The sequence below is a fragment of the Mytilus edulis genome, chromosome 2 (assembly GCF_963676685.1).
Source record: "Mytilus edulis chromosome 2, xbMytEdul2.2, whole genome shotgun sequence".
Taxonomy (NCBI): domain Eukaryota; kingdom Metazoa; phylum Mollusca; class Bivalvia; order Mytilida; family Mytilidae; genus Mytilus; species Mytilus edulis.
This window is the reverse complement of record NC_092345.1, coordinates 62,162,776-62,176,565: the sequence shown is the minus strand read 5'-3', so window position 1 is coordinate 62,176,565 and position 13,790 is coordinate 62,162,776. Positions and strand designations below refer to the sequence as shown.

Here is a 13,790-nt window from a genome sequence, read left to right as displayed (position 1 = left end):
CAAGTTGATACTCTATGAAGACGGATTCAGGATTTTGCCTAATGATGCCGTGAGGGGTTGGGCGTGAAAAATGCAATCTTTAAACAAATATAGAAAAACCGATAGATATGCCAAAAAATATAGATAGATCACTGCAACTCTTGTAGTACGAAGGTAGGAACCGGGTAATGTTGCTGCATTAGGTGAACAGTTCAACTTTGTTTGCTTCAACTTTTTTTTAAATCCGCCATTATATGATTAATCATGTCATCACATTTGCTTAAAACTTTGCTCCGATCTTGCATTCGCATAGAGATATTATTATTAAAAAAATACAGCCCCCCCCCCAAAAAAAAAAAAACAAGCAAAAATAAAAAAGAATAGGTAACAAAAGAAACTAAACAAAATAACAATGATGCACAAATTAACAAAGGACTACTAGCAGTTGCTGACATGCCAACTCCTGACCTCAATTAAACTGATATTCATCATATGAATATCAAGCATAATCCCTCCTGTTAGGGGTTAAGTATCATGCCATCATATACTATATCAGTGAAGAACATAATCCGTATGCCAACTGACTGGTTTTAGAATAATTAATAGAGTAATGGACTTCTGATATGTTCTTTTTCAAAATCTACAAGGTTGTCTTTTACGTGCAAGAAATATTGTTCTCTTTTAACACGGGTTAGCCATTTAGAACTCAGCGTGTTTCTATCGGATCGGTACAATCGGATGATATCAGACTCGGCTTTGGTGTACCACAAGGCTCTGTGTTGGGACCAAAACTTTTCTGTATGTTTGCCAAACCACTCGGAGAAATTTGCAGGCAACATGGGATGTCTTACCATTCATACGCTGACGACACGCAAGTGTATCAAGTCATTAAACCTCTTGGAGACTGGTCGGACCTCTCCAATCGTCTTGAGAACTGTTTGTCGGATATCAGTGCATGGATGAGTATCAACATGCTTAAATTAAACCAAGACAAAACCGAATTAATTGTGTTTGCACCAAAACAACAACTAAAGCAACTATCCAGTTTCCAACTAACATTCGATGGAACTATATTGACTGATGCTTCTTGTGTGAAAAATCTTGGATTTTATTTTGACAAAACACTCAGTATGGAACAACAAGCTAGTGCAACGACAAAAGCATGTTTTCATCAGATACGAAATATTGGTCGCATTAGATCCCTGATTACAGATGAGGCATGTAAGACTCTAGTGTGCTCACTCGTTACATCACGACTAGATTATGGTAATGCGCTGTTATACGGAACAAATAGCTGTGTAATAACAAAACTACAGCGTGTGCAAAATACAGCAGCACGGCTAATAACGCGCAAGAGAAAATACGATTCAATAACACCTGTTCTCATTTCATTGCACTGGTTACCGGTTCATTTTCGTTGTCAGTACAAACTTTAAAGCAATTCATGGCAAGGCACCATCATACCTACAGGAATTAGTTGAACATTACAAACCTGGTAGAGCCTTGCGATCGGAGAAAAGCATGCTGTTACGACTACCAAACGATGTTAGGACAAAACGCTATGGTGAACGACGGTTCGATATTGCCGCACCAACTCTTTGGAACAGCTTACCTTCATCCTTACGAAATGAACAATCTGTTGGCGTTTTTAAAAAGGATCTTAAGACATATTTTTTCCGAAGTGCTTTCATTGATTTTTTGTAAATTTTGAAATTTATGAACAATTTGTTTTACCAGTTGATTGTATTGTGAACTTTTACTTAATAATTTTTAATACTTGAGTCACTGTGGTTTAATGATAATCATTATTTTAAATTTATACAGAGGAAATTTTAAATTTTTCTTAACTCATTTTTATTTTTTTGAAACTTTTTACTTTTCTTTCATTTTGATTAATTTTAAATTTTTGATATTTTTTGTGTGGGTTGTACATTCTTTTATATTATTCTATTTAACCGACAATCAATGTTTTCATTTTACACGCCACTGCTCAGAAATTGTATTTATGTGATTGTATATTTTGCTTTTACCTTATGTATCTTATTTTTTGTTTATTCATGTTAAGCGCTTAGGGTAATTTTTCAAATTATATAATGCGCTATATAAATATTGTATAATAATAATAATAATAATAATAATATCGTCACATTCCGACGGACTATCATCGTTTCTAAAGATCATACTCGCAAATGTTGTCAAGCGGGAGAGCCGAAAATTCAGTCTCTGAAAATTTCTCCCCGAAATGGTGATCGAACCAGGGACCTTTGTGTTTGTTGTCCGATGCGCTAACTACAGTGGGACTACACAACTGCTCTCCTTGTGTGTTTGGCATGAAGGGACATTGCGGGCAAAGTTTATAAAGCAATTTACTACTGGTATAAACCGAGCGGATTAAAACTGATATAGTTGCTTAGTGTACAAAATGTAAAGCAATTGACTTTTGCCGAGCGGATTAAAACTGATATAGTTGCTTAGTGTACAAAATGTAAAGTAATTGACTTTTGAGGGGAAATAAAAAGTATATTGGATTTTGAAATTAGGGACAGTATTTTACAAAAAAATATTAGCATTCTCTACATGATGTGTTATTGCAATTATAACTTATTTTTTGTCAGTTACAAATATGTGAAGCTTAATTATGCTGGTAATAAAGTATATATTTATGTATTCCAATGTTGTCATCCTTTATCTGATTGATTGATTGATTGTTGTTAAACGCCACCTTGCACTCTTGACTATATATATATATTGTGCGGGTGGAAAGATTTTATCACATTTGACCGGAAAACTGGACGGGTAATCCGGCCTTAAATTTAAGACCAGAGTCGAACGCACCTGTCATGTACGAGGTTTGAACTCACATCTCTAGTGTTTGCATGCTAGGGAAACTACTTTTTATCAGATGCTTTGTAAAATTAAGCTAAATGAGCATGGACACAGGATCTGCATTTTAAATCATATTGATAACTATGCCGGTGTCTGTGCATATTTTCCCTGCACGGTCTTCATCTTCCATATCAGTACTACACAAACATTCAACATGTTGAAAAATCTGTAATAGTAACATTTTTTTTAACTTTATTTTTTAACATACTCGATTCGAACTCATAAGTCCGGCTTTGTCTTATTTAGGGCGTCTGTTTAAAAGGACAAAATTTAATTAAGTACGAAATGTCCAAATAAATATGAAGAACTGGTTACCGATACTTTCAAAACGGACAGATACCAGATACAGTCAACATGGACAAATTATTTCGACTGAAGCAGATATCGAAGTTCTGTAGGAGTTTTGTTTACAGTGCACACTGTTCAGAGGTTACCTCACTTTTTATGCAAATGTCTAATTGTGCTGAGACAATAACATAACCGCTTAAATACATGGCAATAGACATTAATAGCCAAACATTAGACTTAGACTGTTAGAGGACCCCCTTTATAGTAAATAGAGGAATGGTTCTCATTATTCATTTTGACATAAATATCAAATATCATACAGTCACTAAGATCTAAAGAAGTAACGGCCACACATTGTCAGGTGTGGCAAACATTCTATCCTGGCTCCATATCTTCTAATTTATTGAAATGACATGTCTGAAATTTTAAACCTAATGTTATTAATATCAATGTCATGGTTATCTGAATGTTGCACCCCTTCACGTCTTCAGGCAATCCTGAATCGGGGCCAGTTTGTGAGAAATCTGTTTGCTTCCTTTCAAGTTCACACCCACACACTCTCACACTTGATTTGTTCGCATCCCTTTTGAAAGTTATGGTTTGAACAATTGTTTAATCATGCTTTAACCCTTTCGCCGATGAGTCCCGGTTTACCGGGATTCACGCTTCAGACAGCTGACGATGAGTCCCGTTTTACCGGGATCGGAATACATCTTTTATGTTTCCCGCTCAAAACATTGCAAACATGAGTTATCTTTCTTTGATGAATACCCGGATGAAAGTGTAAACATGGCGCTTCCGTTTGTTGAAAACCGTGTCAAAATCAGACGAAATTTACGGAATTTACGAGAATTTGAAATGAGGGAACATTTTTTTTGAAAGAATATGGAAGAATTGAAGCCAAACTAGTATACTTTTTTGACGTAAAATGTTGTTTTATGTACAAAACACTTGGAATGGACATCGTTCAGTGTGAGGAATTTGTACAGCCTCATAAGAAATTTCCAAATTTTGCCGTTTTGGGTTTAAAAATTACGATTTGGGATCTAAGAGCAGAATTTTGAGAATTTCACCTAGATAATATCGAAAATTAGAAAATTTGAATATTTTAATTATGAAGAAAAAATTATCAAAACATGAACAAAACTGTGAACATGGTGTTAGTGAATGAAATAAATACGCAAATAACTACAAACAAGTTTTTATTGACATTTATTATGAAGATCTCCCACTTGAGTTATAGTAGCCAGGGAAGCCATCGTCTCAGAGTAGCTTCTCTCTGGGCAGCAATCGGTGAAAGGGTTAATTGCTTTGAAATAGAGATAATTTCTTTTTTGTTCTAAAACTTTAAGTGACAATATCTCTTTCTAAAAGTTCAAGGCCACATCAGCAATTAAAAACTGAAGGTTTGAGAATTTTTTGGTTTTCCATGTTAATATGAATGAGGGGGGATAGGACCTTTATCAGGACTCCAGGATCAGGTGTTTAAGCTCTGGATTTTTGGATAGACCCTTTCTGGATCCAGGATTTTTTTTCTTCGAATTTTTGGATGTCGGGATTTATATTTATTTAAATTGGGGACCTCAGGATTTTGTGCTTTTAAGCCCAGGATTTCTGGATCAGGACTTGTGTGTACATTTTTAAGTGTATGAATCTCTCTTACATTGTAAAGCAAGGTTCCATATCACAAAAGGAAGGCTGGGATTGAGTTTGGGGGTAATTGCCCAATTCATGTGGGAATAAGGGGCCAAAAACAAGCATTTTTCTAGTTCCAGACAATAACTGGTACTTAACATTTTAAGAATATGGATCTCTGTGAAATCTTACTACAAGGTTCCATACTTCAAAGAAAAGGCTTGGTTTGAGTGTGGGGGTAATTGCTCCAAGGGGGGATTCAAAAAGTTTGGGGGTTTCCAATTTTTTTAAGGGGTTCAAATATTTAAAATTTTTCAAAAAGAATCTTTAAGGGCACAGTATTGTGCAATAAATTTGTAAGATCTTGACATTTATTTTGTGTCAGAAACCTATACTATGTAAAAAATTTGATCACAATCCAAATTCAGATAGAATCAAGCTTGAATATATATTGTGTCCGAATTTGCCACACCTGTTCAGGGTTCAACCCCTGAGGTAGTATCAGGCTGATGTCAGCAAAGCGTTTTATTTCTGTTTCAATTTCTTTTACATTTTATTATAATTAACCTGGCTAGTCACCAATGGTGCTTCTTTACAAAAAAACTGAATCAACCCTAAAACTTAAAATGAAGTATAAGGGAAAGACCATGTCATGTACATTGTATGTTACCCATAATTATGAACATTATTGCTCATAAAGGGATTTGAGAACTAAAGGTTGATCTTTGGGATCAACATCAATGAGAAAGCAATCACTGATAAAGAAACACTAACACATACTGCATGTACTGTCATAGATGAGTATCTTTTGCTAGATATGATTAAAATATATACAAGAGATTAGTCTCATGCCAGTCATGGTTTTACTCATGTATAGACAAATATTTTTCCAACATATAGGAAACAAGAAATGCCTGCAAACAGATATACTCTATGCTGAAGTTAATAATATGATCATCGTCCTTTCAAATTAAAATGCCTTACTTTAATACATGTCATGATCATCATTGATTGGAGGTTTGTTTTACAACACTGCATGTGCCCAGATATGCCTTTGTGCTGACAATTTTATAAACTTAATGATTGGATAAAGTAAGATTAAATTTTGTATGGTTTACTGCATAGCAACTACAATGTACTTTGTTTTATGAAAATCAAATGAGCTGAAGCAATTTAAAGACAGAAGTGCTTTAATGTTTCTGGATAACTTTACTATTTGTATCTGAAGAAAAGTTTATTTGTGTAGTTTCAGAATGTAGTTCAGTCAAGAAATCTTAGCATCACTGGCAGGCTATGTTTCATACGTAGGGGTGAAAAAGTTTTTGAAGAAGAAGATAATACTGTTATTGCTCATGAGAAACGGCCATACATACAGGAATCATGGGATACAAGTATCAGATATTTAGAAAGTGATTGTAAGTTACGCTAGATTAATTATGGAATAAATTAGAAAAATCAGAATAGAAATTTTTTCCAATAAATGTAGCTTTAAAAATGCAAATTAATTAGATTTTCATTGATTGATTAATGTTTGACATCCACTTAAACTAGTGAATTATGTTTCTGCCATATTCAGGAACAATACAACTTTAACAATAAATGTGCATGAACCAACACAGTCATATCAATTATGCAAAGTGGTAGGATCATTAAAGGTTCTGCATAGCTGGAGCTGATTGTTTTTAGCTCACCTGGCCTAAAAGGCCAAGTGAGCTTTTCTCATCACTTGGCATTCGTCGTCGCCAGTCGTCCATCGTCATTAACTTTTACAAAAATCTTCTCCTCTGAACCTACTGGGCCAAATTTAACCAAACTTGGCTACAATCTTCTTTTGGGTTTTCAGTTAAAAAAAATATGTCCTGTGACCCGGCAAACCAACAAGATGGCCGCTATGGCTAAAAATAGAACATAGGGGTAAAATGTAGATTTTATGATTATAACTCTGAAACCCAGAGCATTTAGAGCAAATCTGACATGGGTTTAAATTGTTTATCAAGTCAAGATCTATCTGCCCTGAAATTTTCAGGAGAGGAATCGGACAACAGGTTGTTGGGTTGCTGCCCCTGAATTGGCAGTTTTAAGGAAATTTTGCCGTTTTTATACGACCCCAAAAAAATTTTGGGTTCGTATAATGGTATGATGTCGTCGTCTGCGTCATCGTCCGAAGACACTTTGGTTTCCGGATAATAACTTTAGTTTAAGTGAATAGATCTTAATGAAATTTTTTCAGAAGGTTCAATGCCACAAAAGGAAGGTTGGGATTTATTTTGGGGATGATGGTCCGAACCATTTAGGAATTACATGTAAGGGCCCAAAAGGGGCCAAAACAAGCATTTTTCTAGTTTCAGGATAATAACTTGTTTACCAGTATTTCAATTGCTCTGAAAGTATACTACAATGTTTAAAATCACAAGTAGAAGGTTTGGATTCATTTAAGGGGTTATGGGGCCAAAGTTTAGGAATTAAGGGCCAAAAAGGGGCCAAAACAAGCATTTTTCTAGTTTCCAGACAATACCTTGTGTGTAATTGCATGGATCGCTCTAAAATTGTACCACAATGTACCATATAACAAAGGGGAGGCTTGGATTAAGTTTTGGGTTAATTGCCCAAAATATGTAGGAATTAAGGGCCAAAAAAGGGCCAAAAAGAAGCATGTTTCTAGTTTCCAAACAATCATGACAATAACTTGTGTTTAAGTGTATGGATCTCTCTGAAATCAAACTACAAGGTTCAATATTACAAAGGAAAGCATGGGATTGAGTTTAAGGGTTATTGCTCCAAGGGGGGGGGGGGGGGGGGTTCAATAAATTGGGGGGGATCTCAGTTTACCATTTTTTGTAAGGGATTTTTTTTTTTTTCAACATTTTTCAAATTTCATATTTTGAAAAGTTTCAATAAGAAATATTCAATTGCACAGTATTGTGCAATAGATGTGTTAGATCTTGAACCACATTAATTTTGTGGCAAAAACCTATATTATGTCAAAAATTTGATCACAATCAAAATTCAGACGTTATCAAGCTTGAATATTGTGTCCAAATTTGCCCCAACTGTTCAGGGTTTGACCACTGGGTCGTATAAAGCTGCGCCTTGCAGAGCACCTGGTTGGTTATTATCTTGAATATTATTATAGATAGAGATAAACTGTAAACAGCAATAATGTTCAGCAAAGTAAGATCTACAAATAAGTCAGAATGACCAAAATAGTCAGTTGACCCCTTAAGGAGTTATTGCCCTTGAGGGCTTTACAGTCAATTTTTAACATTTTTCATAAATTTTGTAAATTTTTTATAAATTTTAACAAAATAGTTTCCTCTGTAACTAATGGGCCAAGTTCATTATAGGTAGAGATAATTGTAAGTAGCAAGAATGTTCAGTAAAATCAGATCTACAAACACATTACCATCACCAAAACACAATTTTGTCATTAATTCATCTGTGTCTTTTGTTTAATATGCACATAGACCAAGGTGAGCGACACAGGCTCTTAAGACCTTTTAGTTTGATTTTCCCATTCAAAAAAAATATAAAATAATGTATGACAAAAATGTATGATTATCGTTGCTAGCTATATTTGGTGATTGTTATTCAGTATGTGCATTGATACAATACAATTAAGCTTGAAATTCATGATGATCAACAAAAAAACTTAAGACAAAGATGGAGCATTAATTTTAAACTCCTCCTTTTTCATGTCAATACATGTACAAGCCTTTTTGACCTCATTAGTATGTTAGATTGGGGACAGGACATTTAAGAAGTACATTCTACTAGAACATCTATTACACATTTTGAAGCCTCTGGATATTTCTCTGTCCCCTTATCATAAAATGTTTTTCTTTTTAGCTTACAAAAAGACTTATGGTGATGATGTTGTTTGGAAACATTACAGAAGAAACTTTAAAGGAAATATGGCACCTGAAACAAGAGAGAAATGTATTGTACGTAACTAAGTTATATGGTTGTGAAACAGTTTGGAAAATAACCAAACTTCAAATCAGTTAATCACATTTTCATATAAAAAAAATTGATGACTTCATTTAAAGTTACTTCATTGTCTTTGCCAGAAGAAATGTTATGTTTAAGAGATAATGTCTGGTATCAAATTTTGAAAAGAAAGTTATTTCTTTATTTTCAAATGGGTTATCTTTGTTTTTGGGATATACATTGTAGATTGTATTTTTCCAATCAAAACCCTTATGTGGATTGCATGATAGTTATCAATTTTCAAGACTTGATCACTGCTTTTGGGATTAAAGTATTACACTGAGCACAACATTCTAAACATCCCATCTATCAATATATCAATACACTTTAATATCAGTGAAATGTATACGCAGATATTCAAGTTACAAAATGATGTGTATGTGTATTGCCATGCTTGTCAGGAAAATTACATAAATTGTGCATGGTGCATGAATCTTGAATCCGTTCTTCTAATATTAATGATGAAATTGTTCAAGTAATATACAAAATTTGAATTATCTTCCTTTGTGCAGAATTGAAGTATACAATGCAATGTTAGTTTCCACTGCATAATGAATGGAATCATTTCTAAAAACATGCATAAAGGTTATCAGTGGTATAACTAAAACACTGTCTTTTACAAGTACATGAAATCAGAAATAGGTTATTAAACTGCTATCTTAAAAACAGAGTCAGAGGGGAAAGATTTTTTTAAACCCTGTTTTAAATTTATATGCTATATTTTGCAACTTGAAACCATAGCTTACAATGGCTTAAATTGTATATACATATAACTAATCTCAAAATTAAGCATGATCAGTTCTTGAAGAATTTGCAATGTATGTTTACTTATAAAAATGGTTTTAAATGCGACAAATCTTTCTGACACAATCACAACTAAAACTAGGTGCTAAATTTGATGTAGTTTAGACAATCTGATGACATAGATGCATTTTTAAGATGAATTTTACAATTTAAATAAAAGTTAGCTGTCTCTTTTATTCACTTTTTCAGACTATTGAACTATGATTTTAAGCAAAACTATCAAAATACAGCATCTATTTTGTGTAATCGACTCCGACAGCTTTTAAGCTGCACAGTCTGACAGGTAGATTATAAACATATTGAAGTTTTGCATCTGATTTATGGAATTGTTTGATTATTGTTTTAATGTTAAGCCAGACTAATTGAGAGGTTTTATTTCAGAGACAAGGAAAAATTGGTTTAGCAAGTCCATGTCCTCTTTGTCGAGATGAATACTTAACTGTGGATTATAGAGTAAGTCAAAATTACTGGCACCAATTATGTAGATATATATTTTACATTAAGAAATAATTGATGGCAGCTGTAGATTTGTTTTCATTTAACCATGGGTTGGGCATTTAAATTCAATAGTTTGATTCCAAGCAACAGGGAAGGTAAAATATGAATATAAATGCACAACCCATGGTCAAATGAAAACAAATCACAGTTTAAAAAAAAAAACACTTGTCGACCTTTCTAGGTTCAACCTGTCCACCTGTTAGTCAGTCAACTTATGTGCATATTAATCGATTTACTACTTAAGATAAATTGATTAACTACTCTGCTCTCGCGATGGAACTAAAGTACAGGTTATCCTACTTGATTCAAATTTCACTAGGATGCTTTGATTTATAAATGAGTTTAATAAGCTATTCCGATTCATTGTTATGTTTTCCTGGTGAGGTCTGTTTCTCAGATACTATAAGCAATAGGTCAACTTTATTTGGCATTGGAAATTATTGTAAGATGTATATGAAGATGAAGAGCAGTTTTGGAATATATGTATAGGGAAATAGTTGAAAATTACTTCAATTAATGTTTTAAACCTTTTGATGAGATTGAACTTGACACGTGTATGACTATGATGATTTTTTCTAATACAGTTCAACTTATATCAAGAGTTTTTGAACAAAAACATGTGTTTTATTAATAACCGGAATATAGAGCTAATGTGAAAAGTCTTTTTATTGTAGAATATTAAATTACTGAGACAATTTTTAAATCCATTTACTGGTGATGTTTTGCCTTCATTAAAGACCGGAGTTTGTCAACAAAGATTGAAGGAATTACAGATACAAAGATTAAAGGCTATAGACTATGGTAAATCATCTCAATCAATATATCTGACTTGAAAAGTCATTATAAATACTGTGGATTCATTTATTTTCGTGGTTATCAATTTTTCGTGGACAGAGGAAAAAAGACGTTTCGGGTATACGTAAAACAAAAAAAATTCAGATACATAATTTGTGGATATCTTTTTGATTTAGGAAGTCATATAACCTCCTTGGTTTGATCACTAATAAAGCAAACAAAAAAGAAGGTATTCATTGAAAAAGTTTTGAATTGTCAAAATCCTCGCTTGGTCATTCTAGGTTAAAGTGTTCATTGAAAACTATTACAATAATGGACAGAAACACCTAATTATTTGTTTGTTTTATAAATTATAAATTATTGTCGGAATTGTATAAGGCATTCAAAACTTCAAAAAGCTCATTTCCCTAATCACGATATAATGAACAATCATGTAAGTAAAAGGTGTGAAAAAAATGTTCCTGTCATAAACTATATCCCCGTACTTAATCATATTGATTTTTAATCACTAGTAAACCAAACTGAGGCACGGTAATTAATAACTTGCAGTTATTTTCCATGAACAGTTTTAATCTGTTTTAAAAAGTAAAGTATCACTGATATTCGATATATTTATTATTGATTTAATTGAAATACTTGTATCTTCTTTCAATAAAAAACGCGTGTTATGTTACCATGTTTATCGCTAGTCAACACTATACTAGAACTGCATAACATAACCGGAAATAAACATCAGACTCCATACACATTTCTCGGGATTATTCTTCGCTGTGACCCATGAAACCTACGAAAATTGGTATTCCACAGATAAAAATGAATCCACAGTAGATATTTTAACTAATTTTACATTTGACTCAAATGAAATTTTGTATGAAATAATACAAATTTAACTTTTGACCCCTTTTTATAAAACACTTGAAAATGCTGTACAGTTTTGAAGGAAAACACCACCATGATCGCATGGAATTGTATACATTTTTATTCAAATGGTTTCATTTTTTATAAAACAAAATTGAAAAGCAATTGTTTTCATGAACATGGGCTAATATTATGGTGCCTTCTAAAACATTTACTACCTATAATTCATAATTTCCAAGCTACTTAATTAATCCACAAACATACAGGATCACTTGAAATGAGGTCAATATCAAAATGTTGAGATTTGGTATGATTCCCAATCAGACAAAAAATCACCAAGTACCAAGGGATAAGCATCGGAATAACTGGGTTACTGTAAAGCTTTCAAAAATGAGGAAAACCTATGCATATATATAGTCAGCTATAAAAAGTAGATCAGGCCCCAGCTTGACAATATTAAACATTCATAAAGAAATTTGGACTAAAAACAATAAAAGCAACCAACAACAACCTTTGAATTATTGGCTCTCTAATTGGAACAGACACATTAAGTAGCGTCAAACATGTTCATATCAACCGTACTCTAAACAGGGAAATTGTTTTTTATTGCACAACATAAGAATAACTCCTAAAAAATCAGTTAGAAAGGGTTTAAATCATTAGATTTTACAGCAACCAAAGAGAAGACAAAAAGACACAAAGTACACATTTATTAAAAGCTTGTTCAAAGCCAATTTTAACTAACATATGTTTTCCCAGACTGTAAAACCTGCTTTATGCAGAAACTAAAGGATAAATGTTAAGTTCTTAAGAAAAATTGATGTGATAAATGTTTTATGTTTGAATAAAAATGTAAAATATAAGTTGTAAATATGATTTGATGAAATATCTAGTTGCAATATAAAAGAATAGCTCACCTGAAAGACCTGATGACATTGGTACAAACATTTTTCTGAAACAAATTGTAATCTTTCAAAATGACTGAAAATAAATGAACTTTGTGCAATAGTGCTATACCCTGTTTCGTTTTGTTCACCACTTTACCTCAACCTATCCCAAATTTTTGATTGAAAGGTCATTGTTTCTTATATGTTTATAAAATTTTTGTGCGCCAATATTTATTTTTCAGGTTTTATACAGATGCCCCTTAAACAAAGACATTATGACTATAGTGAATACCATAATCTAGCAAAAGAATCAGAAGAGAAATCTAAACTTTTGTCTAATTCAACAAGTACAGATATGGATACCTTGGAGGATGCAATGGCCTCCCCAGTAGATATTTCATCATCAGTAGAAAGTAACATGGCTGCTTCTGAAGATTCAGAAGATAGGAATAATGAACAAAAGAAATTGGCAGATGATGAAGACCAATCAGATTCTTCTTCTGATTCTTCAGATTCAGGATCAGAATCTGACTCGGATTCCAGCTCAGATTCAGACAAATCAGAAGATTCTGGACCTCCTAATGACACTAAAGATAAATCAGAAGATCAACCTAGCTAACATATGATTAATTCATTAAAATAATCCAATTTCTTTTCAGTCTTTTGATGTCTTTTAATGTTATTGATATATTTGTTGAGAGTAAAATTTAATGTTATGGATACATTTTATAGTCCAAGAACTTGAAAAGCTAAAATATAAATTCTGAGAATGTAAAAACTATAAGGGTTTATACAAATAGTCAAAGTTGAAAGGAGTAGGGGCAATAAGGCCCTTATTTGGCCCAAAATTTACTGCAAATTTAAAAGTTATCATACATATTTTTAAATTACTGAAAAGTATCTCAGGTAGAAGGAATTCAGAAAAACAAAACAGTTTTTGACATTGAACAAGTTATCATGGCAACAAATCATGCCTTAATTTGCATATTTTGTAAAATTTTGTGATTTTTCTTGTTTTTCATCAAATTTTTCAGTATATTTTCGATTGGAAAAGTATGTGCGCACCCAAGAAACAACTTTATATTTGGTGAGATTTTGTCAATAGTAATAATAAAGCTTCAGTTAAATTATTTTGTTGTTTCTTGGCTGCGCACGATGTTTCCACAACAGAAA

General features: G+C 32.8%; 1 protein-coding gene across 2 annotated transcripts; it reads left to right on the top strand.

The window, feature by feature from the left end:
• The first annotated feature begins 3,186 nt into the window (after positions 1-3,186).
• On the top strand, positions 3,187-13,269 carry LOC139512615 (small ribosomal subunit protein mS40-like). 2 transcript variants are annotated; one of them, XM_071300357.1, is made up of 6 exons: positions 3,187-3,294; positions 6,035-6,203; positions 8,635-8,729; positions 9,961-10,032; positions 10,752-10,878; positions 12,860-13,269. In XM_071300357.1, the coding sequence occupies exons 1-6, from the start codon at positions 3,220-3,222 to the stop codon at positions 13,234-13,236; spliced, it is 915 nt and encodes a 304-aa protein (XP_071156458.1). In that variant the 5' UTR covers positions 3,187-3,219; the 3' UTR covers positions 13,237-13,269. The 2 variants fall into 2 exon arrangements, with proteins under 2 accessions (XP_071156458.1, XP_071156459.1); XM_071300358.1 differs by having other exon boundaries at positions 3,191-3,294; positions 6,041-6,203.
• The last annotated feature ends 521 nt before the right edge of the window (positions 13,270-13,790 follow it).

Excerpts from the sequence above, each read along its gene's own strand:
- LOC139512615 (XM_071300357.1), top strand. The coding sequence starts at position 3,220 with ATGGACAAATTATTTCGACTGAAGCAGATATCGAAGTTCTGTAGGAGT. Across the intron at positions 6,204-8,634 it reads CAGATATTTAGAAAGTGATT|CTTACAAAAAGACTTATGGT; the intron begins GTAAGTTACGCT and ends TTTTCTTTTTAG. Across the intron at positions 10,033-10,751 it reads ACTTAACTGTGGATTATAGA|AATATTAAATTACTGAGACA; the intron begins GTAAGTCAAAAT and ends TTTTTATTGTAG.